General features: G+C 43.1%; 1 protein-coding gene and 1 long non-coding RNA gene across 6 annotated transcripts in view; one reads left to right on the top strand and one right to left on the bottom strand.

The window, feature by feature from the left end:
• LOC136627384 (uncharacterized) overlaps positions 1 to 26,851 on the top strand; it is a 183,514-nt gene that overhangs the window by 23,124 nt on the left and 133,539 nt on the right. The window lies entirely within an intron of this gene.
• TNK2 (tyrosine kinase non receptor 2) overlaps positions 1 to 26,851 on the bottom strand; it is a 186,343-nt gene that overhangs the window by 32,368 nt on the left and 127,124 nt on the right. For 4 of the 5 annotated variants that reach the window (XM_066602391.1, XM_066602383.1, XM_066602368.1 and 1 more), the window contains 8 exons: positions 26,523 to 26,593; positions 23,907 to 24,113; positions 19,308 to 19,460; positions 15,692 to 15,969; positions 11,981 to 12,107; positions 9,609 to 9,755; positions 7,256 to 7,350; positions 1,049 to 1,243 (listed from right to left, as the gene is read on the bottom strand). In XM_066602391.1, coding sequence (XP_066458488.1) covers positions 1,049 to 1,243; positions 7,256 to 7,350; positions 9,609 to 9,755; positions 11,981 to 12,107; positions 15,692 to 15,969; positions 19,308 to 19,460; positions 23,907 to 24,113; positions 26,523 to 26,593 — 1,273 coding nt within the window. Of the gene's footprint in view, positions 1 to 1,048; positions 1,244 to 7,255; positions 7,351 to 9,608; positions 9,756 to 11,980; positions 12,108 to 15,691; positions 15,970 to 19,307; positions 19,461 to 23,902; positions 24,114 to 26,522; positions 26,594 to 26,851 lie in introns of those variants that run through there. The other variant, XM_066602401.1, reaches the window with a different exon arrangement.

Raw genomic sequence — 26,851 nt, 5'->3', positions numbered from 1 at the left:
CCCTAAGGAGAAACGATACCCTTCCAAACCAACTTTAAAGGGGTTGTCCCGCGAAAGCAAGTGGGGTTATACACTTCTGTATGGCCATATTAATGCACTTTGTAATGTACATCGTGCATTAATTATGAGCCATACAGAAGTTATTCACTTACCTGTTCCGTTGCTAGCATCCCCGTCGCCATGGTGCCGTCTAATTTCAGCGTCTAATCGCCCGATTAGACGCGCTTGCGCAGTCCGGTCTTCTCCTTGGTGAATGGGGCTGCTCGTGCCGGAGAGCTGGTCCTCGTAGCTCCGCCCCGTCACGTGTGCCGATTCCAGCCAATCAGGAGGCTGGAATCGGCAATGGACCGCACAGAGCCCACGGTGCACCCATGGGAGAAGACCCGCGGTGCATCGTGGGTGAAGATCCCGGCGGCCATCTTGGTAAGGTAAGTAAGAAGTCGCCGCAGAGCGGGGATTCGGGTAAGTACTAAACGTTTTTTTTTTTTAACCCATGCATTGGGTTTGTCTCGCGCCGAACGGGGGGCTATTGAATAAAAAAAAAAACCGTTTCGGCGCGGGACAACCCCTTTAAGCCTCTCACCCAGCCAGTAAACCTACTGGACACTACTGTATATGATACTTCAAGATATACTGCAGGATCATCTACAGACTCATCTAGCAGTCTTCTTAATTGGTAAATTTAAAAAAAGAAAGAATTTATATGTAACGACTTAGGACAGATTGTATTTTATACAGTAGGGACAACTCCAAACATTTATATGTTCCTTAATAATAAATGTTTGGAACAATGTAACAGCGACATTAGTTAAACTGAGATTAATTTCCCTATTGCTACTGGAAGTAATATGATGAGCTACACTTGAGGACAATCTAATACAACATAAGCTCTGTAAATATAGCCTAGCTGTATAACATTAGCACAGGTTAGTCACTCCATTCCATTATTTGCAGCCAAATGGAAATGTTCATCATACTGCATAACGAATTAGACTCAGTAAGCTGCATGTTACAAGTTCTTCAAATGTCTTGAAAGGTTTTTCCTTACTCATCAATCCTGTCAGGGAATCCCCAGCAATGAGCAGGCACAGTGTCTCCATGACCCGTGTGGATGAAGCTGTTCTTCAGAGGCCGACTAATATCGTGAGCGGACAGTCCGGCTACAGATGTCACCGTGTTCCGTGGAAACTGACCAACTTTCAACGTTCGCTTGTTCTGACCTCTCCACCAGTAATTCTCAGCCCTATGGGAAAGACAGAAGCCATGAGACATCAAGCAACAACGAGTAGCTTAACTCTGCAAGAGTAATCTATACGTTGTGAGGCCCTGGGTCACCAGAATAAGTGCCGATTAGAAATGTACAGGGAATGGTCTTGCTTTTTTTATTTAGAGATCTAAAGAAATTCATGAGAAGACAGTGGTCCAGGCTTACCGGCCGCTGCCCTGAAAGCTCCAGCCATATATGTACTCGTGTTGGAAGTGCTTACGTGCTCGGTTGGTGCGATTAACTCTTTGCCCAATTAACACGTGGGTACATGCATAGTAAAGAGTGAGTCAGACCTCCTTCCTGTCATCCCTAGAGACACGCACAGACAGAGTACAATTCCTCAGACCTGTCACAAGTTCTCCTTACTAGCTCCTGTGGAATTTCTTACATCCTTTTACTCATTATCTATTATCAAAACCTCCAGCATTTGAGGGGGCCATGGGCAAGACAAGACAGGTATCCACTTGAAACAAGGTTTAGACTTTGAAGAAGAAAGGAAATGAAGCCCCCAATCAACTTTACAACGCCTTACACTAGTTTCGCTCCTACACACCTTGTCAGGTACAAAGTTGCATGCAAGGTTTTATTACTTAATGACAACAGTTCTTAACATGTGTTCAGTTTTCAGTGAATCATGTAAAAAATGACAAGGGTGGGAAGAATAGTACATATGGTGAAAGTGGAGGTGAGGAGTGAGGCACGTATTCACTTAAACCTGCTAACAGAAAGCTACTCTGAAAGCTGGAAGTAAAATGTGCAGGTATGTCATTATGGGATACAATCAATCAGGTGAAAATAAGAAGAATCATAATAAAAACATCTGAATAATATAAAAATATAATAATAAACATAAAACGCTGCACAACCGATTTTATTTTCGGTCCGTTCCATGATCTCACACTAATAACAAGTGCGAACATTTTCTCAGAATGAATCCTACATTATAACAGGAGTATTAAAGGTTACTTACGGAGCCCAAGAGAGTCCAGTCTAAACTCTGTCCTCTGTCATGACAGGACTTTTGTCCTTGCTGCTTTTACACCTCTTTCCCCTTCCCCCTTCACTTGTAACCCATCCCTTCTGTGAAGATCTGCTCACCTGCCCCCGCTGTGTGGCTGCCAGCAGGAATGGGAGCAGTGTGTGGGTGTGTAAGAGTGTATCTAAGCTGCAGCACGCCATTGGTACACAGGCAGGGTCAAAGGAAATGAGTGCATTTAAGTTCGTTGTTCTGCATTTAACCCATTCTTTGGCAGGGACATTGATTTTGTCACAAGAATGTTACGTTGTAAGCAGAGAAATTCTGGCTGTTCTGAGAAGAAGTAAGCGAGCTGCAAAGCTGTGATGACATCTAAATCTTAGGTAATGAGTTCTGCTTACAATGTCAATACAAAAGACTGTGAATCTGAACATTTTACACCTGCTGATATCACTATACACTGTGTTACAATATGTAACAACTCTGTTGTGCGCCTTGTCATACAAACCTGAAGAGGTAACATGAAATCACATATTTGGTATTGCATGTGGTCTTTTATGCCCTGTAAGACCCCTACGGCCCAAACCCACCAGAACTTTAAGGACACCTTCTTAAAATCCTAATAGTTACGCTGGCCATAAATGTCAGGATTTCCCCTGATGTGATAAGGGTTCTGTTTAGCTTTCTGCATCTTTCCAATGGAAAAGTGTATTGTACATCTGCAATGGATTTTTCTCTCAGTTGATGATAATATAGTGATTGGGCTACAATATGCCTTTGGTTGCACAACCATTGTGTAGCTGGAGTTGCGTTACTGTTTTGCAAAAGATCCATCTGTACTGTGAGAACGAATTGAGTTGTGTAATAAAATGAATTGCACAACAGCTGCTTCGCCCAATTCCAGTTGCGTGACTACTGTAGTAGAGCCCTGGTCTTATGGCTAGGTCCACTTCATACCTTTATTCCAATGCAGTATTTTATAGGAAAAGTTATGAGCGGACCCAAAAAGATCAGATTCATTTCTTCCATTATATATTTCCTCCCTGTAGATTACTGCATTGGGATAACGCAATTCAGGTTCAAACTGCAACTAAACTGTAAAGGTGAACTGGCCTCAACTATTCTGGAGTAGGAAAGATATCACAGATTTCCATTGCTTGTAAATAATCATTTTGAGAAACAAAGTATAAAGCCCACGAATACCAGCTGTTAAGGCTGCTTTCACACCTGTGCTGGGGATTCCGCTTTTCTGCTCCGTTCGGGAAGCAGGAAAGGGGAATCCCTGTGACGGACATTATAGCTGCCCGGGTTTGGACATTAGAAAAAGCACTGCATGTAGCACTTTTCCTTCCAGTATTTTCAGCCGGAGGTTCCGACGCAGATGTAAAACCACACTAATTTTATTAATGCTCTGTTCACATTATCAGCATGGATTGTACTTATATAACAGCTACCACAAATCCATTTGCAAACCGAGTCCTACAGATTCTGAAAGAACCTACTGACTTACAAAGTCTAACAGGCTTCTGTTGGGGCTTCAGTATTTCTGATGACCAGAATTGTGATATAAACTGTGCTGTTCTTGTCATCCAAAAATACTTCATACTCCTACGGACTGGCAAAAATGCCAATGTGAACTGAGCCTTATTGCTTAGACCCTTGTTACACCTGTTACTATATTGAGGCTAACGTCACACGGGCGAGGGTGATATCAGGCCATTAATCACAGCCTGATATCGCCCTCGCCATCCATGTAAAAGCCTCGCGGACGCGAGGCGTTTTCATGTGAAAACAGGCTTGCATCACTGCAGGTATCAAAGTAATCCCCGCAGCAGCAGAGGATTGCGGAGTTCTCCCATTACTTTAAACGGGGCTGATGCTGCTACTGCAGGTCCCATTGAAAACAATGGGTGATGTCGCAGAAAGATAGGACACGCTGCAACGTGTTTCCCGCATAGCATCACATGAATGAGGTTCATATTTGTGCGTCTCGCAATGCACAAATCGCGCACGCCTTTCTCGGCCGTGTGAAGCTGGCCACAATATTCAAAATAGTGAGATGCCTGAGGACTACCTTAAAATTAAAAAAGTTCAGCCATGCTCTGCGCTCTCTCATTTACTACATATGATTACACACATGGATCTCCATGTAGTGACTTCACGAACACGTATGGTCTCATGAATACACCTCTTGCCTGCATTGTACATCACTGCACAGCAAATGTTCTGTCCTGAGAAAGTAAAACTATGCGGCTGCCAGTCATACTACAAGTCTGTCAGTGAATGGGTTAAAATCCATGCATATTCCTCTTTGGCCTGGTTGGAGCTATCAGTCAACTCTGCCTATTTGTGACGAGGGCGCAATTACGAGGTGTGGTTGTGATGGGTGCTCCTCCATGACTCACTTTTAGCTCTCCACCCAGAGCTGATAACCTACCCACAGAGTGAGTCAGTGGCATACTCGCTGTATAACCTCTGATTTTCCAATGTGTTAGCAGAATATCAAGTTAATGGAGTTAATTCTTGGCATAACATATACTGACATAAGTTCATCCTGATACAGACTAACCGTGTAAAAAAGAAATAGATTTGCTTGATGTGAAAAAAAAAAATCAATGCGCTGCATGTGGCATAAAATATCGCAATTTATTGCACTGACCAACTGCATCAGGACGTACAAGCGGAAAATCAATAATGATTTAGCACTTCTTTTCTCTACACTCTTAAGTGAATATGTTATCAGGGAAGGGCCTATTGGATAAATCATATTTTTATGTTAAGTCTAAGAATAGTCTGTAAGGCCACTCTCACACACAAGGTTGGCAAAACGCCACGATTTTACTGCCATTTTCGGACACAGCGGTTTTTAATGCACCCCATCATTTTCATGGGTGATGAAGTGCGTTAATCGCGGTAAAATATAGAAGACTGTGCTTGAAAATAGTAACGCTGGAAAGTGCCATGTTCAATTGCATTTCTGTGAGGCTCCATTGAAATCAGTGGCAGCTTTATACCAAGATTACCGCAGCAAAACACCGCGTTAGTCGCCGTAAAAAAACAGATGTGTGAGAGTGGACAGGAAGGATTACACTGAAAGGTGACCCCTATATATAGATAACACAGGATCTGCCATTCACAATAGATGATGGTGACAGCTAATTTTCTTCTCTTTCCTGCAGAAGGACCTCTACATAGATAAGAGAACATGCCTAGAGCAATCTCTCAAAGAAGTCAATGGGTCCTCTCCTGTGCGTTTGGTGAACAGCCCATAAAGCTGCTGTAAGGTATATCTCTAAAAGCTGCTCCAAAGTATATGCTATTTGTTCCATTAAATGGAAACCCAATAAAACAAAAGCAAACTGACACCATTCAGGTTTTTTAAAAACCCATTAAAAGTAATGGGGAGAAAGAAAAAGAGAAACGTTTAATTCAATTTTTCTACTCCAAAAATGTAGATGTGAACAACTCCCTAGAGCACATTTGTCAAACACAAGGCCCGCGGGCAGAATCCGGCCGCTCACCACTACAGCGATTACCAGTTGGGGTGCCGCAGCACCCCGCTGGTAATTACTGTTAGCGCTGATCCTGGCGCACACTCTGACATCAGTGTGCAGCCGAGATCCTCCTCCCCTGGGCCCCTGAGTCCCCTGCTTTTAAGTTCCGCAGGAGAGGACTCAGGGAGGAAGCATGCCGGGCACACACTGACGTCAGTGTGCATCTGGGCTCAGCGCTAGGGGGAGCGGCGCTGACAGCAAGGAGGAGGTAAGTATATGGGTTGGGGGGGAACTATTATTACTGAGGGGGGGCTTATTACTACTGAGGGGGAGCTTATTATTTCTATGGGGGGGGAATATTTCTGAGGGGGGGTTAATATGATTACTGAGGGAGGTCAATGTTGCTATGGGTTTACTACTACTGAGGGGGTTAATATTATTACTGTGGGGGTCGCTATTACTACTGGGGCCACTGTGGGGTACCCTGTTACTACTGGAGCCACTGTGGGGGTCGCTATTACTACTGGGGTCACTGTGGGGGTCGCTATTACTACTGGGGCCACTGTGGGGGTCGCTTTTACTACTGGGGCCACTGTGGGGGTCGCTATTACAAATTGGGCCACTGTGGGGGTCGCTATCACTAATTGACCCACTGTAGGGTTCCCTATTTTTACAGGGGCCACTATGAGGGTCACTATTTTTACTGGGGCCACTGTGGGGTACCCTGTTACTACTGGGGCCACTGTGGGGGTCGCTATTACTACTGGGGCCACTGTGGGGGTCGCTATTACTACTGGAGCCACTGTGGGGGTCGCTATTACTACTGGGGCTACTGTGGGGGTCGCTATTACTACTTGGGCTACCCTGGGGGTCGCTATTACTAATTGGGCCACTGTGGGGGTCGCTATTACAAATTCGACCACTGTGGGGGTCGCTATTACTAATTGACCCACTGTGGGGGTCACTATTTTTACTGGGGCCACTATGAGGGTCACTATTTTTACTGGGGCCACTATGAGAGTCACTATTACTACTGCGACCACTATAGGGGTCACTATTAGGGCTCGTTCACACGGGCGTAATCGTATTTCGGTCACACAAATACTCTGCGTATTTGCGCAATCGAAAATCGCTTATGCCTGCATATTTGGGCATGCAAAAAAGAGCTCAGATGGGCACGCTGAGATGGTGCGCAAATATGCAGTGAATACATAGGTCTCCTGCGCATTCACCACGTATTTGCGCGGCCCTTTCACTTTAATGGCCCATCGGGTGCGTAGTACGCAACAAAATAGGTCATGCTGTGTGAAAATATACATCATGTGAATGAGGTCATTGAAATCAATGGCTTCTATTCACTGCATATTATGTACGCAAATACGCTTGTGTGAACAGGCCCTTACTATACTGTCTTACAATCGGCCCTTTGAAGGTCACCATAAGCCTGATGTGGCCCTCGGTGAAAATGAGTTTGACACCCCTGCCTTAGAGGTTTCTTATGTAAAATTCTGCCGGTACCTGCCCTCGATGACAGTTATGACGTCATTCATCTGGATGAGCAGCTTGTCTGGCTCTTGGAAATCCTGCAAGGCTCTCATGTCTGTTGGCTGAGCCTGTGATACAGGGAATAAAGCACTGTTATTTTTCAGTCTAACATATATTGATTCTATGCAGAACAATTTACAGGTGGTTTAACCCTAAAAGTCACTTCAATATGCAAACAACAGAAAGCCTTTTCATGCAGAATTGTAGGACTACTAAGAAATAGCTGAGAACTCCCTCTAACCAGACCTAGTGAATGTGACTTACAATACTCCTGTATATTGTATATTGCTCTAGGATAAAGACTTTTAGATACTGCACCGCAAAATCTGATACCACAATACCAGTCACTGTCCTTTTCCTGACTTCAAATTGTTATGCAGCCTTTTAAAATTGACGGCCTATTCTCAGGACAGGTCATCAATATCTAATCAGAGATGGTCTGCTGCTCTGAAGTCTGCCGATCAGCTGGCTGAGGGGGTGACAGCCCTAGTGTGAGTGATGCAGCCTATTCAATGCTTACATCTGAGAATGGACCTATTATTTATAGCAGCCTTTATGAGTACTATAGGCTTGTCCCATTCACTTCAATGGAACAAGCCTGTAGCCGCTAAAAATGAGTACAAACAGGTTTGTGCTCAGATGGAAGCATTGAAAAGGATTCAGCATTTACATCAGCATTGTAGCCCCTGCAAGCAGCTCTTTGTCAGGGATTCTGAGTGACGCACCCGACAGGTCAGATAATGATGACCTATCCTGAGGATGGGCCATCCATTTAAAAAAAATATTGTATAACCCCTTTAACCCCTCAAGGACACGTCCTTTCTTTTTCAATTCTTCCCACTCCCTTTAAAAAAAAAAAAATCCCGCTATCTTTAGATGAGGGGGGGGGGGGGGGGGGGGTTCTGTTACTATGGCGTACACACTGCAACAACAATGACATAACTTTATTGTATGGGTCAGTTTGATTACTACGATACCAAACTGATATTTTTTTAAATTTTTTGCTGTATTTATTTTAAAGATTTTTAAATAGAGATGAGCGAACGTACTCGGATAAGCACTACTCGTCCGAGTAATGTGCCTTATCCGACTACCGCTGTACTCGTCTTGAAAGATTCGGGACGCTCCGCTGCTGACAGGTGAGTCGCAGCGGGGAGCGGGGCAGAGCGGGCGGGAGAGAAGGAGAGAAAGATCTCCCCTCCGTTCCTCCCCTGCAGCTCCCCGCTCCGCAGCGCGTCCCGAATCTTTCAAGACGAGTACAGCGGTACTCGGATAAGGCACATTACTCGGACGAGTAGTGCTTATCCGAGTACGTTCGCTCATCTCTATTTTTAAAGTTTTAAAATAACTTTCTGCCGCCATCTTCTGACAGCCATAACTTTTCTATTTTTCTGTCAACAAAGTTGGGCGAGAGCTAATTTTTAGAGGTATGTCCTTTAACTTTTATTGGTACCATTTTGAAGTACATACGACTTTTTGATCGCTTTTTTATTACATTTTTTTCTTAGAGATGGGGTGATTAAAAAAGCGCAATTCTGGCGGTTTAGTTTTTTCTGAAGATGTTCATCGTGCGGGGTAAATAATGCATTACCTTGATAAATCAAACTTTTACGGACGCAGAGATACCAAATATGTTTTTGCCCTTTATTAGTAAAATTTTTTTTTTTATTATTATAAATATGACAAAAGGTTTTTTTTTTAACTTTTATTACTTTTTAGGTTTTTTTTAAATAATTAGTAAAAAAAACTTGTTAAAACTTCTTTTTTTAGTCCCCATAGGGGACAAGAACTTGCGATGCTTTGGTCCCTCCTGCAGTAGGATGTAATGCCATAGCATTACATTATACCGCGATCTGACAGGAATTCTATCAAGCCACGCCACATGCATTCTGCTATGCCTTTCAGAAGACCCCCGGCTGCCAGGACACTCCCACTGTAAACTGCTGTGATCAACAGTGCTGCTTATCGGAGCTGTTTCCGGCGGGTGTTGGCTGGAAACAGCTGGAACCCCCATTGTATGGAGCGGGATCATCCCCTGATCCTCCTCCATACAAACCCTGAACCTCCAGGACATAACTGTACGTCCCGTATTGTGAAGAGGTTAAAATTTACAATTATTTTATACAGTAACATCATATATCATTCTGAAAGCTTCAACATCTTGATGTCTTTTATTACTGTTTTGTGAATGGCTACTGTCATGACAAAGGCCGTTACTATATGAGGGAAGACTGGCACAAGCATAACGTAACAGAAAGATCATGTACTAAACCTTAAAATAACACTAAATGTAGCTAGAAAGCCTATAAATGTTTTGTAGCCATACCTCTATGAGGAAGTCTCTCAGGGCTACAAAGGTTGGCCTGTCTTCAGGTTTGTGAGCCCAGCACTGCAGCATGACATTATATATATCTTGCGGGCTGTCTTCTGGTCGCGCAAGTCGCTCGCCCTCTTTATCAATTTTATGTAGGATCTACAAAGAGAAATTAAACAGATAGCTCAGTACTGAGAGCAACATTTTTAGTAAAGAAGCATTCTGCAGCGGCCCCTATGGTGATATTAACATTAGTGTATAAGAATAATACAGGGCATCCATATAACAGTAAGGCCTCCCTAACACAGGCGTTTGTAGGAAACGCAGCGTTTCATCAGCGCTGGCATGCGTTATGCTGCGTCACCTAGTAAGCGCCATCCCTGCAGGCTTCCAGGCACTTGTCTGTGCCTGCAGAGCATCTCTTGCTGGTAACAGGGTTTCAAGACCACGCCAACAGCAAGAGATTGCTCTGATTGGCTGAGCCGCGAGTTATTTATTCATTGAATGGCTGTGATTGTTGCATCCAGCGCTGAATGTGATTTGCGCTGGATTAGCCAATCAGAGCAATCTCTTGCTGAAGACGGCGTCTTCAAACCCCATCACTAGCAAAAGATCCTCTGACAAGTGCCTGGAGCCCCAGAAAGCAGCTGCAGGGACCCGACGGCAGCAGCTAGGAGAGTATAATGTTTTTGTTTTTTTTTTGGTAGTGCAGCTAGCTCAAAAGGCAGCACTAAACGCTGTAACAAACCGTCTGTGTGAGGGACGCCTAAGGCCAGTATTTGGTAGAAATGCCAAACAAATCATTATTGTGTATCACTACACCATATATTAGATTACAGCACAAAGGAATGGAGTGAGAACTACATACTATTTATTTTATATTATACAAAACTCAGAATGCATTACAATCACATATTAGGAACAACACATTTAAAAATATTTTAAAAAGCAATCATAGATGGGATCACAATAATGATATAAAATGTAGAGTAGAAAAAAAGAGTCAGCATGCAATATTTTTTAAAGAAAAGTATGGATGTGTAAATGTACAAATAGCAAAAAATGCTATGAAAACATAGCAATGAACCTCTCTATATAGGACGCCTGAAAAACTTGTAACATGGTTGCATAGCAGCAACTGGTATATCAAAAGCATAAAGGAGACCCACCCATGATACAGAAGTAACTGTAATTCATAGGTGGGATCACACTCATCATATAAGATATAGGATGATTAAATAGTAGGTAAAGGCTATATATACACAGTCTGTTGACAAAGGTGCAGGTGCATAGATAGATAGACAAACGATGGAAAAGTATTGGAAAAACTTGGCAGTAAGCCTCTCTCAAAAAACTCCTAAAAAGTATAATAATATGATTAAATGTCAACCATGAACATGTCAGAAGCATACAGGGAACCCACCCATGATGGAGAGATGCCCCGACACGTGTTTCGACCTCTTTGTGATATTAACATGACTGATACGGTAAATATTTATAAGCCAAAAGGTATTGAGAAATGTTCACCAAAACGGAGGTTTATAGAGCTCTTCAGATTTATGATGGACAGTTATTTGTAATCTTTCCTGCAGGGGGAGCTGCAGAATCAAGTGAGGGCTATATGGTAGGCTTTCATCAACAATTTATAGAACTTATATTTGCTGTACTGAAAGTGAAATACATTTTAGCAAAATCTTATAGGAAAAATGCAAATAAAATTTGGGTGACTTTGCATGTACTTTATTCTATAATTCTACAAAAGAAGGATAAACCTCACTTTTGTAGTCTTAAATGTAGGTAACGTCTGCAATTAAAAAATGATAAATGACAGAAAATATAGAAATAAAAAGATTATTATTTATTTAACATTCCAATCAGATCTTACTAAAGCCTGGTTTAGATACAACGATTATCGCACAAAACACGTCTTTTGACTGACTTTTGAGCGATAATCGTGTGCATTTACAGGGCAAGGTGATCGCTCAAACGCTGAGTGATCACCTTGTGCTCTGAGCGGGGGATGAAGAAGACAAGCGGGGCCGGTAGTCTTCTGTATCCAGCTGTAATACAGCTGTGCGCTCCATGCAGGGTGTGCAGAACACAGCTGGACCGCTCTGTTCTTCATACCCCGGCTGTGTTCACTGAGCGGGATACAGCTGAGACAATAGTATCAGCTGTATCCTGCTGTGAACTCCTGATAAGGCTGATCATTCTCTTTTTCAACATGCTGAAAGACAACGATTAGCAATTCGTTAACGAAAACTGCACAATGTCAGTGCAGTTAGACACAACGATTATTACTCAAAAGACGGCTTTTGAGCGAATTTTGTTGTGTCTAAAAGGGCCTATAATCTGAAGACTGCTACTATATAAAAAGGTCTTACCTGACTGCCATTTAGGCCAATCCATGGTTCCTGCCCATAAGTGAACATCTCCCAGAGTGTCACCCCAAACATCCATGTGTCACTTGCATGAGAAAATGTACGAGTCTTTAGGCTCTCTGGAGCACACCTGGTAGAATGAGGAAAAGTGGTAGCAACCAAAAAGTGGACAAAAGAATATAAATTGTCATTAATCCCTTAAAGGGGTTTTCCAAGGAAAATACTATTGATGACTTATCCTTAGGATAGGTCAATAGTTGATCAGCTGGGATCCGTAGCTCGAGACCCCGACCGATCAGCTGAAAGGGGGGCATACTGTCAGCGCCGCAAATACACAGAGGTCGGAGCGGAAGCCTCTGCTCCAACCTCTGTGTAGTGGCCGGTGCTTGCAACTACAGGCATGGCTCACGTTGATTTTAATCAGACCCCAATTTGCAGTTGCAAGCACCAGCCACTACAGAGGTCAGAGCAGAGGCTTCTGCTCTGACCTCTGTGTATTTGCAGTATTGACAGCATGCGCCCGCTAACACTTTTATTTTTCCGTTGACATAGCTGTGCGAGGGCTCATTTTTTGTGGGACGTCCTGTAGTTTCTATCCATACTATTTTGGAGTACATACGACTTTTTAATCATTTTCTTCCATTTTTATTGAAGACAGGGTGACAAAAAAGGCACAATTCGGGTGTTATTTTTTTTTACGATGTTCACCATAGGGGATAAACAATGCGTTACTTTGATAGATACCAATATGTTTTTGCTGCGTTTTTTTTGGTTTGATTATTTTATTACAAACATGGGAAACGTTTTTTTTTTCACCTTGTAATACTTTATTTCTTTTAATACTTAATAGAACTCATTTAAACTCATTTTAAAATTCTTTTAGCCTCTACATCAGACTTGAACTTACAATTGTTTGATTGCTCATAGAGTATAATGCAATGCCACGTTCTGAGAGGCAGGCTATCAAGTCACACAACAGACATGGCTTGTTAGGCAATCAGTCTTGGGCAGCCCTGGGGGCCTTCAGAACTGACAGCAGCATTTAAAGGGTTAACAGCAGCGATCGATGTTCATGCTTCATAGACCCCCAAACACCCAGGACGTTACAGAATATCCACAGCTTCATTATTTCAACATGTCTGCCAGAAGTCTCAATTCAAGTTTGCATATTCATTTGGTGGGTGGGAAGTTGAATAGATAACCAAGAGCTAACAGCTACAAGTACAACTAGGTAAAAAGATGTCAAATACTTAACCCCTTGAGTGGCACGCCCGGAAATTTTCCGGGACGAGCTCCACTGCTCATAGCAACATAGCCCGGAAGATTTCCGGGCTATGTATCACTATGGGAGCTGCAGAGCACAATGCCACAAGCTGTGACATTGTGCTCTGCCTGCACAGACCCACACAGAGCAGTGCAAGGGCTTTGAAAAACCAGCAGAAGATATTGCCGACATGTCGGCAATGTCCTGCTTTGTTTACAAGTTGCCATAGAGACCATCGGCTTGTCAGAAGCAAGCCGATGGTCTCTGTGGCAGGGAGAGCTGGTTCTTAGCTGTCAGAGGACAGCTAGGTACTAGCTCTTACAGCAGAGATCAGAGAAAACCTCCGATCTCTGCTGTGTTAACTCTTTACATGCTGCAGTCTATGTGACTGCAGCATGTAAAGGGTTGTCACTGCAGCATGTAAAGGGCTGTCACCATCAGACCCCCGGAATGTGATCAGGGGTCCTGATGGGTCCCTGTGGAAGTCCCCTAAAGGGACAAAAAAAAAAAATTTTTAAATTAAAAAAAAAAAAGTAAAAAAATTATTAATAAAATAAAAAAAACACTTGTCTCCCTTTACTTTGTAAAAAATCAAAAATACAATCACACATGTGGTATCCGTGTGCGTCGTAATGACCCAGAGAAGGAAGTTAATACATTATTTAACCCCTTAATGACATGGCCCCTTTTTTTCTTTTTTCCCCATTTCTTTTTTTCCTCCCCCCTGTTTAAAAAATCACAACTTGTGCCGCAAAAAACAAGCCCTCATATGGCCATGTCAATGGAAAAATGAAAAAGTTATGGCTCTTGAGACGCAACTGCAAAACTAGTTGAAATTCAATGATTAGACCATTTTAAAAAACCTGCCCTGGTGGGCACGACAGGGTGGTAGGAAACCTGCCACTCAAGGGGTTAAAGGTGTTGTCTGGTTACTGGACAACATGCCCCCTTTAATGCGCACTGTGCTAAAATACGAAAAGGAGCAGTACTTACCTGTTCGCTGCCGCTACAATTCAGTGCTGCAGCCCTGCCATGGTCCTGGTCATTGTTGCTACTGATGTAGTCAGCTGACTGCTTCAGCCAATCAGAGGCTGCAGCATCACCGCTCGTTCTCCTAGCATCAGTGCTCACATCCTGAGTGTCATGATGTCAGAAGTTTGGAACGATGACCCTGCAGCCTATGATTGTCCGCAGCAGTCACCTGAATTCCGGGGGTATCAGTAGCAGCAACGAACATGAGGACCGCGGCGGGCTGCAGGACTGGATCGTGGCGGCATGGAACAGGTAAGTACTGCTGCTTTTCTCATTTTAGCGCACTAAGCACTGAAGGGAGCATTTAAATCCTGTATTAACTCTGGCAACTGCTTCATTACTGTCTGGAATAGGATGCTACCACCATGGTACGATGACATTAAAATGGATCGGTCACTGTACCATGCTGCCATGTTTAAGGTGGAGCGCTCCCTTTATAAATACAGCTGACTCATAACTATTCTCTGTATTCTGTAACAGACCTATTAGTCATGCAGTACAATATTTTTTGTGCTGCTGGGCTAAAAGTGTAATATTCCTGGCTTCCTACTGTGATGTTCTTAAACAGAAGAACATAGTATGATGAAAGATCCACTTTATTGAGTCTACAAACACCTAAAAATAAGAAATGACGTGTCCAAAGTTTTGATATTTTAATCGAATCAAAAGCTATGGACAACTTTGCACTGATTTTGTATTGTTAACTTGCTTCCTAAATGCAAATTTAAGAAACTTTCTAAATAGTCTTCATTAAACATTTCCCACCAATTTGTTGTTGTAGAGCCTGTGCAACCCCTACACATAGCTGGCTGTTCTGCTGCTTCTGAAATAGAGCCAGGAGCTGTGTGCTGTTGGCACCTGACTTAGACCCGAGGTTATCTCTACTCTCTCCCTCCCTTCACTCAGAGTAGCAGAGTGTTTGTGATACCAGCAAGAAGGGTTATACACAGCAAGCTCTATTAGAAAGTAAGGAAAGCACCCTTGGCAGAGTCCACAGGCAGAGAAGGGAATCGCATAGGTGGTATAAGAATAGAAAAAGGCAAGGGATCCCAGGCAGAGTCTGCAAGGGAGATTATATGGGCAGTATCAATATCTATAGAAGGGTAAACACTACAGAAATTAAGCTGCTTGTTCATGAGAGCTAGTGAAGGCAGCAGCATTCTGGATTCTATCTCCAACATGATTACTGGGAGGGACACATCCAACATAACCACTAGCACATATGTAAAAATCCTTTTTTCCCATGTCCATCGACTTTAAAGACACTACATGAAAATCCTAAAGTACATTTAAGATACAGATAACACAACATTCCTAATGACCTAAACAAGATTATTTTCTTACAAACTACCTATACACAACACAACATTTTCTGGACTGCTTCTGTGGCCTCTACATAGCGGTCTTATAAAACTTACCAAGCAAAGGGCACTTTGCGATGTTCCTGCATGACATAGTGATCATCATTTTTGGGTAGCGCTCTCATAAGACCAAAGTCTCCAATCTTAACCAAATCATTTGAAGAAAGTAAAATATTTCTGGCTGCAAGATCCCTGTGGATAAAACGCTTGGATTCCAGGTATGCCATGCCATTAGCAATCTGTATAGCATAGTGACAGAGTGTGGAGATAAGGAAGTGACTCAGGTTCTTACGCAAGCGGTCCAAGAGAGAGCCCAACGGCGCAAGTTCTGTCACCTGAAAAGCAGACAAGAAGACATATCAAGCTACTTATTCAAAAGGTGGGAGGTGAAAAATGCCGTAGTTTGCCACTGCTAGAAGAATTTATAAACTTACATATTCCTGTACTTAATACACAACAAATGAGTATGAAAGATGATTAGTTTATGAAAGGGTTTATTTGTAAGCAGACACATATGGCAGTACTATGCTCAGAGTGCTATCGGAGGCAGACAGCGCTGTCATTATATGAAAGCTGCTACATGCTGACTCTGCCTAGCAGGACTGACCTACTTCTGTTGTGACAGCTGCACTGGATGTTGTCAGTGATGAGTACACCAGATGCATGCGCTCAGCGCTGAGTACACCACATGCCAAATGACTACTTTGCATACAGCGAAACTCAGTGGCCACAGCAGATTTTTGAGTCTTTGTCCAGCCCTAGAGTGTTACCTTGAGTTTTTAGCAAGCTTGAGCTGGCCACCGGGGAGCCGGTGAATTCCCTGATGGGCGCCCAAACTGATAAGTGAGCCTCCCTGCTTACTCACCATAGGCACCGTCGGTAAATTCACTTTGACTGCGGACTATCTTTCAACCAACCCTCCTATTTACATGTTCTAATTGTCACAAATCTTTTTGGAAAGAATGACGAATTTTGCGACTAATTTCAGGAGAATGAGAAAATCCGCACATGCAGTCACTATGGTGGGAGAAAGCTGTCTGAGGGCCGGAGAGCCAAGTTGGAGCATCGGTAGACCATCGTTTTGCGTCCCTATCTGAGGGTGGCACAAGGTGGTGACAGTCACACCGATTACAGCGATATGTCTGCTCTGTAGAACTGCACAGTAATTTTTGAGAAACTTGCATTTTATTAGTAGCAGCACATGCATAGAGGACTATTTAAAGGGAATCAGTGGCTATAGGGAGGGGTGGGTGTGGCCAGGCTCATGAATATCCAGGACTACTTTATAGAGAACCTGTCACTTACTTTTACCTCTTTAAGCTAAGCTTATGGGCCTAAAGTAGGTGTGTCCGGGGATGTAAGTGTTATACTTACCTTCCCCGTCATTCCCCTGGCATAAGCTATGGAGACCGCCACTTAATGCATTGAGCGGCGCTGTTAAGTAGTCCGCCCATTCAAATTTTACAATGGGCGGACTACATAGCAGAACTGCTTTATGCACTGAGCAGTGGCTTCCAGCGCTAACACCTAGGGAATGACGGGGAAGGTAAATATTGTACTTACATCCCCGGATTCAGTTGATCACCTACTTTAGGCCCATAAGCTTAGCTCATAGGGCTAAAAGTAGCTGACAGGGTCTCTATAAGGTAGTCCTGGATATTCATGAGCTGCAGACTAGCCACACCCACCCCTCCCTCTAGCCACTGATTGGCAGCTCTTTACTTATTACTGTGCATAGAGAGCTGCCAATCACTGGCTGGTGGGTGTGGTCAGCCTGCAGCTCATGAATATACAGGAGTAGTTCTGTGTATGGGTACTACAAAAAAAAATGCAGGTTTCTCCCAAACTACTGCAGAAAACTGCACAACAAACATCACTGTACTCAGTGTGACAGGCACTACCTTATGGTGCGCTCAGTGAGGGCTGCAAAACTATGGTGACAGTCTCCTTAACACATCTGCCAGAGGATCATCATAAAACGCAGCAAAGTAAGAATGCTTTCAAAATAAGTGTCAGGCTCCAAATGTGATCTGCAGCAGGACAACAACCCCAAACATAAAGCCAATGTCATTAACAACTATCTTCAGCATTAACCCCTTAGTGACAGCCCTATCGTAAAACTACGTCCTGCTGTTGCAGGACGTGTATGGAGGGAGGTAGCGGCGCTATCTCCCTCCATACAGCGCGGGCATCAGCTGTTTATTACAGCTGACACCCGCGGGCAATAGCTGCGCTCGGCTGTTCGCGGCTATTAACCCTTTAAATGCGGCTGTCAATTCTGACAGCGGCATTTAAATCCCCCGAACGCTGTTCGGGGGTCCTGCACGGCCCCCCCGCCGTGAGGTCGGGGGAGCCGTGCAGGTGTCATGGCAGCCGGGGGCCTAATGAATGGCCCCAGGGCTGCCTTAGCAGACTGCCTATCAAGCCATCCACACAGGGTGGCTTGAAAGACTGCCTGTAAAAAAGCAGTATGACGTAATGCTATAGCATTATGTCATACTGCAGGAGCGATCAAAGCATCGCATGTTAAAGTCCCCCAGGGGGACTTCAAAGTAATGTAAAAAAAATAATCAATAAAGTTTTTTTAATTGTTTAAAAAAAAAAAATAAATAAAATTATAAAAGTTTAAATCACCCCCCTTTTGCCATATCAATTACTAAAAAATCTAAATCATAAAATAAAAATATGTATTTGGTATTGCCGCGTCTGTAAAAGTCCGATCTATCAAAGTAGTGCATTATTTTTCCCGCACGGTGAACGTCGTCTGAAAAAAAAAAAAAAGAACGCCAGAAATACACTTTTTTAGTTACCCTGTCTCCCAGAAAAAACGCAATAAAAAGTGATCAAAAAGTCGTATGTATTCCAAATTGATACTATCGGAAACTTCAGGACATCCCGCAGAAAATGAGCCCTTGCTCAACTACGTCAACGGAAAAATAAAAAAGTTATTGCGCGCACAAAATGACCGCAGAAAATAATTGAAAAAAATTAAATATCTTAAAAAAAAGTACTACAACAAAAAAAAATACTATACAAGTTTGGTATCGTAGCAATCGTACTGACCCATAAAATAAAAATATCAGGTCGTTTTTGTTGCAGTTTGTGCGCTGTAGAAACAGGACGCACCGAAAGATGGTGGAATGTCGTTTTTTTTCCATTTCTCTCCGCTAAGAATTTTTTAAAAGTTTTTTAGTAAATTATATGGTACAATAAATAGTGCCATTGAAAAATACAACTCATCCCGCAAAAAACAAGCCCTCATACAGCGACGTCGATGGATAAATTAAGGAGCTACGATTTTTTAAAAGGGAGTAGGAAAAAACAAAAATGGAAAAAAGCAAAAAAGCTCCGTCACTAAGAAGAACGGGGAGTCCTGGGAGTGATGATATGGCCACCGCAGCCTCAACATCATGGAGTCTGTCTGGATTACATGAAGAGACAGAAGGATTTGAACAAGCTACATGCACAAGAGATCAGTGAGTGATCAATGCGGGAGGAAAAAAGGAGTCTGAGAAGAGGAATAAGAAGCATTTTTCTGTAATAAGATATATTACAATATTTGCTGTCAATGCTTATAATATTGATTTATGGGGGAAAATAGGCAACTGTTACTGTTTAACAATGCAATACACAATCATGTCACAACATAAACACACGTAAAGCAATAGCATACCATTTTCATAGGATGTGTAAGGACCACTCCATAAAGCCGGATCAGATTGACATGGTCAAGAGAATGCATGGCATTGACCTCTCTAATAAAATCATCCAAGGCATCTGGCTGTGCAAGTACATCCGTCTTCAAGCACTTCACTGCGACACTGAACTGAAAAAGGGAAAGTGCAGAATTGTGTAACGTAAACAATATTATATTTAAGGGTCAATCCAGCAAAAACACGTTTCCATCCCTGCATCCCTCACCTGGCACACTCTCGCAGTGCAATCTCCTGTCTGATACTTATCAGGGACCATCTTTATGTTTAGATTTCTCCCAGCATTCTCTTCCTCTATGCTTTGCTAGCAATCCCATGATAGATCAGCACAGCATCACATGACCAGCTAGACCCATTACCATCTCTGCCTGCTGGGAGGACACTGCATTTATCATTACCCTCTATATTCACCTAAATAAGCTAAAAACCATAAGTTTACCGTCAGGGAGGATGAACTATGATCTCCTTCATTAGAGCTGTGCGACAGCAGCCTCTAATAATCACCAGTAACTGTGATAGGAGTTTCTGCCCCCTGCCATCCCTCTGCAAGAGCCAATGAAGTGAAATCCATGTAATTTCATCAAACAAGAATTCTGGTGACTGAAAAAGTGACTCCTTGAGAGGACACAAGGAAGAGATTCTAAGATGGAGAGAATACAATCACATGATCCATCTGAAGAAAGGACTCTAGGAATTTTCAGATGAAAAGTAACTAGACAAGCTAATAGTAGCTGACTTATGTATATGGAGGGGACTAATTACATAATGAATGGAGAAAAATGTCTGATTGGTGGCTGTACCAAATTCAACACTCATCTTCTAGCCCAAGTGTCACAAACTTTTAATGCAGCAGTGGTCATGCATGATCGCTGCAGCTTTATTTGCCCCTGTGGAGGTATGGAGATTGCTAAGTACAGTACTCAGCCATCTCCAGCAGTCCCATAGAGTTGAATGGGGGTGACAGCAGTCATACGTGATTCAAACAGGGGTGGCCGGGTGGGGCATAGGCCCTGTTCTTGTGATCAGCAGGGGTCCTAGCTGTTAAACCCAAATTGAATAAACACTTATTCCCAATCATGTGGATAGGGCAAGAGTATTAAACTTGGCAAAACTCCTGAGAGGGCATTCCCTTCAAAACACGCCAGTACAATTACAGTTTACATTTTCTGTACTGAAGCACCTACTTTTGCATCTACGGTGGATATAAAAAGTCTACACACCCCTGTTAAAATGCCATGTTTTTGTCATGTTAAAAAAAACTGACAAAGTATCTGTATGACCCATAAAATTAAAAGTAAACGCTGTAAAAAGGAAAAGCCAAAACAGCAGTTTTCTGTTCATCTCGCCTGCCAAAAAGAGGAATAGAAACTAATCAAAATGGTACCAATAAAAACTACAAGTTGTCCAAAAAAAACAAGCAATCATTCAGATATATTAGCAAGAAAGTAAAAATGCTATAGGTCTTGAAAAATAGTAACAAAAAAAAAGATTTTACTAAAAAAAATAAAGTATTTTTTTGAGCAAAAGTAGTAAAACATAAAAACAACATAAATGTGGTATTGTCATAAATAAAGCAAGCCATAGAATAAAGTTATGTCATTTATACCACGCAGTGTACATCGTAAAAATAAAATCCAAAAAATAATGATAAAATTGCTGTTTTTTTTTTATTACCCATCCAGAAAAAGTCATAAAAGTTATTCAATACATGATATCTACCCAAAAATGGATCCTATAAAAAAAAAATACAACTTGTCCCATAAAATACAGGGTCTCATACAGCTACACTAAATTAAACATACAAAAAGTTATAACCACTGGAACACGGGGTGGGTAGGGGAATTTAATGCTCCTTAAGGCTAAAAGCACTTGTGCCACTAAGAGGTTAAAATTAGAGATGAGCGAACGTACTCGTCCGAGCTTGATGCTCGGGCGAATATTAGGGTGTTCGGGATGTTCGTTATTCGTAACGAACACCACACGATGTTCGGATGTTCGGGTTACTTTAATTTCTTCCCTGAGAAATCTTTTCTATATGCGCTCAATGGGGCCGGCGGCAGCAGCGCCAACCCCATTGAGAACATATAGAAGACAAATCGTTCTTCTCTGCCACAGCTGTAACAGCTGTGACAGAGAAGAACGATGTTTGCCCATTGAATTCAATGGAACCGTCAATACAGCCGACTCCACTGAATGCAATGGGCTGCCGGCGATCGCGGGATGAATTGTCGGAAAGGGGTTAAATATATAAGCCCTTTCCTGCAATTCATCCAGAAATGTGTAAAAATAAAAAATATATATATACTCACCTGGTGCCCGCAGACGGAGTTCAGCGCGGCAGGCTGCAGTTCTCCTGAACTGCTCTGAACAGCTGTGAGTAGTATTCAGCAGCCGGGGATTTAAAATCCCCGCCTGCTGAATAAGATGCCTCTGATTGGTCACAGCCTGACCAATCAGAGGCCAGCCCTCACTCACACCCATTCATGAATTCATGAATGGGTGAGTGAGGGCTGCCTCTGATTGGCTCAGGGGCAGCTCCCCTGAGCCAATCAGAGGCAGCCCTCACTCACCCATTCATGAATTCATGAATGGGTGTGAGTGAGGGCTGGCCTCTGATTGGTCAGGCTGTGACCAATCAGAGGCATCTTATTCAGCAGGCGGGGATTTTAAATCCCCGGCTGCTGAATACTACTCACAGCTGTTCAGAGCAGTTCAGGAGAACTGCAGCCTGCCGCGCTGAACTCCGTCTGCGGGCACCAGGTGAGTATATATATATTTTTTATTTTTACACATTTCTGGATGAATTGCAGGAAAGGGCTTATATATTTAACCCCTTTCCGACAATTCATCCCGCGATCGCCGGCAGCCCATTGCATTCAGTGGAGTCGGCTGTATTGACGGCTCCACTGAATTCAATGGGCTAACATCGTCACTATCCGTTGCTGTGTCGTTCCCATCATTTTCTTGAATTGCCAAGATTTTCACACATGAAAACCTTAGCGAGCATCGGCGAAATACAAAAATGTTCCGGTCGCCCATTGACTTCAATGGGGTTCGTTATTCGAAACGAACACCCGAACATCGCGGGAAGTTCGTTTCGAATAACGCGAACCCGAACATTTTGGTGTTCGCTCATCTTTAGTTAAAATGCATTTGGGACAACTCAGTTATACGCCAAATATATTTACTTGATATATAAAGAAAAAATCCACATGAAAAAAATATATATTTTCAAGAAGGTTCTCTCTATTTTAATGTGACTGGTAGGGGGTTAAAGGGATTGTCCATTTTCTTTCTAAATGTAGCAAATCTTAAACACCCCCTAAGCTTCCAATCAGCAGATGAATAGAGCTGTCAATCATTGCTGCAGAGCATTTGACTGGACAGAGAGCATGAACACTAGAGGAAGAAGCCTCATCTGCAAAGCACTTGTGGTGGGCACTCTTCGGGGATTAAGGGCTCATGTCCACGGGCAAAATATGATTTAAGATCCGCAGCGGATCTCCCGCATGCGGATCCGCACCCCATAGGGATGCATTGACCACCCGCGGGTAGATAAATACCCGCGGATCGTCAATAAAAGGGATTTAAAAAAAAATGGAGCATGGAAAAATCTGGACCATGCTCCATTTTCGTGCGGGTCTCCCGCGGGGACGGCTCCCGCGGGCTTCTATTGAAGCCTATGGAAGCCGTCCGGATCCGCGGGAGACCTAAAATAGGAATTTAAAGTATTTACCATCCGTAGCGGACCGGGAAGGTCTCCTCTTCCTCACGGCCGCATCTTCCTTGCTTCGGCTCGGCGGATGTGCCCGGCGCATGCGCGCGGCACGTCGACGACGTGCCGGCGACGTGCCGCCGGCGTCAGGAATTCATCCGCCGGCCGAAAATGAAGATCCGGCCGTGAGGAACAGCTGACTTTCCCCGCCCGCGCCGGATAGGTAAATGCTTTTAAATTGCTATTTTCGGCGCTCATGTCCGCGGGGCAGGAGGGACCCGCTGCAGATTCTCCATTGAGAATCTGCAGCGGATCTTATTTTCCCCGTGGACATGAGGCCTAAAAGTTGTAATTCTCAATGATGTGGCTGATGACAGATGATAAAGTAAAAATGCTGCCTGCCCCCGTATGGATCTGCATGAGCAAAACTGCTGACAGAATCCCTTTAAAGTGGTTGTCCAAGATTAGACAAATTTAGGGTAAGAGCCGGGTATACTGCAAAATAAGCATTACTTACCAGTTGAATCCTTTAGCGCCAGCATCGCCTCTCTGCTGCTCCCCGCTAGTCTTTCTTTACAGATGTCTTGTGACCGATGCAGCCAACTATTGACTTCATGAGGACACAAAGATCAGTAGGGAGCAGTGGAGAGGCGATGCTGCAGAGGCTGGGGATCCAACTGTTCAGTAATGTCTATCTTGCAGGATCCTCTACGTTTTGTCTGATCTCGGACAACCACTTTAAGCAGAGCTGTGGAAAATGTTGTATGTGTTCTATTTTCTCAGATGCTTATACCTAAAACATGGACTTTCACTTTTTTCATAATTAGTAAATTAATTTACCTACCAGCTTCCCAGTAGGGGTGTTCCACTCCCCTCTTCTAACCACACCAAAAGAACCATCTCCAAGTTTCTCAAAAAGGGAAATGTCTTTTTCACTGATGAGACAGGTCAAGGCCTGCTGACCTTCAGGAGGCGGTGGGCTGGGAGGTTTACGAAAAGTACTTTGGGGTAAAGGAGAAAATTCTCCATCTGGACGCTTTCCACTGAAAACCTGGGGAAAAAAAAGAACATGATTATCTCAGGAGTCTGCTCATTTAATATAAATTGTTACAGAATATCTTGACGTTGCTAAGATAATAAGAGGAAGCATTCCAACTCAGAACTGTACCCCTTGAGGAAACTGTAGCGAAAAGGTGTCGGGGAGGAGGTCATAAGTTTGGCACTATTGTTATGTTCATGTTCTTATCATTGTCCTGTACATGTGAACATGTAGTATCTAATATGCTTGTTGTATTATAGTCATCATTGGTAACTAGAGATGAGCGAGCACGCTCGTTTAACGCTGATGCACGAGCGACCATCGGTCTTTTCAAGTAACTGATTACTCGTCCAAGCACTATGCGGGGGGCGGCGGGGAGCGAGAGAGAGATCTCTCTCTCCCCCCGCTGCCTCTCCTCCCCGCATGATGCTCGGACGAGTAATCAGTTACTTGAAAAGACCGATGGTCGCTCGTGCATCAGCCTTAAACGAGCGTGCTCGCTCATCTCTATTGGTAACATGATTGTGATAGCATTTGATATCTTTTGATAGACGTTTTTCCACTAACATGACATGCTATATGCCTTCCTTCTTTGATGCATTATTTCCTTTTTGGTTGGAAAGTTATCTCTTCTGTTATGTGATATTTTAATATAATTCTATTTAATAAAATGTAATTTGTTTTTATTGAGGCTTTTGAATGTTGACCTCTTTTTTGCCTAAGGTAATACTTGATATAGCAATGCATACAATGCTCTCTCTATATACACATACTGGATTTTGATCTGAAAAGCATATACAAGCACAGTGCCCCATATAGGAATGTACGTATTTTCAGTCCGTGACATATCAACACTCGACATTAGGGGGCCTTCACACTTGCGATCGCGATATCGCTGCGTTTTTTTTAACACGAATGTCAATAGGACTTGCTAATTTTAAAAACGTATCGCACAAAAATCGCAAATTTGCTTTGTGATTTTTGTGCGATGCGTTTTTAACATTAGAAAGTCCTATTGACATTCATGTAAAAAAAAACGCAGCGATATCGCGATCGCAAGTGTGAAGGCCCCCTTACAAGTCAAAAGACTGGATGGGGTGGTACAAGTATAACTGAGGGGTACCAATGAGATATGTGCACTGAATAATTGAAGAAATTTAATTCTGATAGTGTTTCCTGGAAAAGTGCAGCAAATCTCTCATCTGGGATTAACATTTTCCGATGCCAGATAGGTCTGCAGCTGGATCAATCCATCCACTACTCTTTGATTGACTCGAGGAAGGAAATCCTGGGACAACTGCTGACACTTGGTACAGTTTGTGTCACCAGTCATGGCCCGGCACTGAGCATAGAGGGACATGCGATACTGAGTGGGTGGGTTCTATTTTCAGAGTAATCCCAGACCCAAAAATTCTAACACTGTAGACACAGGACAGAACAGTGAAGTGTCACAGAACAATATTAACTCATTCAATTCTTCACATTACATCATATTTTAAGAGAACACATGTTTTTGTAAGCTTTCTAAAGGCAGAAAGTGTACTTCTAAGGCCCCCCTCACACAGGTGCTTTTTACCGCGAATAGCGTGGCACTTTCGGGACCGCCGTAATCGCAGTACAATGCTCCCATTGTTTTCAATTGGACCACTCACACAGGCGCAGACAGACGCTCGATCGCGGCACTTTTCAGTGCCATGATTTTCGAGCGGTGTATGTTCTATTTTGGGGCGGTTCAGTGTTTTTAAACGCTGTGCGTCGACCATTGAAATGTATGGGCAGAGTTTTCAGCGCTGCTGAAAATGCGACACAACATGGTACTGCGTTTTTGACAGCACTGATTGCCCTAGCTAGACTACGTGGACAAAAAAAGGAATACTCAACCTAGCAGGCACCATACGGGTCCCTGCCGCTGCTCTCCAGGTTTCTTGCAGGCTTTGGTGAAGTTGTCAGCTTCCGACAGACTATCTCTTGCTAGTAGCAGGGTTAAAAACCCCGCCTCCAGCAAGAGATTGCTCTGGTTGGTTCTCGAGTGCTGCCTTAGCCAATCAGAGCCAGCGCTTGATGCACCAATCATAGCCATTTATTGAAGAGATGGTCTTTCCGAGGCTGACAACTTCACCGAGTGACCATTTAAATGTGATCCAACTATACATTGTCTGAAGGTCTTAAGACAAAAGAGGAATTGTACTAATACAAAATAAGTGTGTATTCACACAGGTGAGAATTCTGTGCCAGTTCTGTCCGTTTGATTTTTCGCCCCTGATTGGTAACGGTAAGAAATATGTCCCAAAAATAATTGAATGAATTTGGAAATCGGCTGTGCAGACAGATATTTCCAAACCATAAACCATTCTTCATCACACAATATAGTGAGATTTTTTTTCACAAGAAGGAATTACTGTGAGGCCAATATTTGCTCACCTTACTCATCCAGGACTTACGCTTACACATTGCTTTCCTTCTCTTTACTGCCTCCCAAAGACGCCTCTGGCCTATGAGAAAAAAAGTAAAAGCATGACTATGAAACATGTCTAATGATTCATTTAGGATTTGCAATATTAGGTATCTGAAAGAAGAATGAATGTTAATTAGAGATGAGCGAACGTACTCGGATAAGCACTACTCATCCGAGTAATGTGCTTTATCCGAGTATCGCTGTGCTCATCTTGAAAGATTCGGGGAGCGCCGCGGAGCGGGGAGCTGCAGGGGAGAGCCGGGAGGAACGGAGGGGAGATCTTTCTCTCCTTCTC

This window comes from Eleutherodactylus coqui, chromosome 1, assembly GCF_035609145.1.
Source record: "Eleutherodactylus coqui strain aEleCoq1 chromosome 1, aEleCoq1.hap1, whole genome shotgun sequence".
In the NCBI taxonomy this organism is placed as follows: Eukaryota; Metazoa; Chordata; class Amphibia; order Anura; family Eleutherodactylidae; genus Eleutherodactylus; species Eleutherodactylus coqui.
Note: the sequence above shows the minus strand (reverse complement) of the source record. Positions and strands in the feature narration are given on the sequence as shown.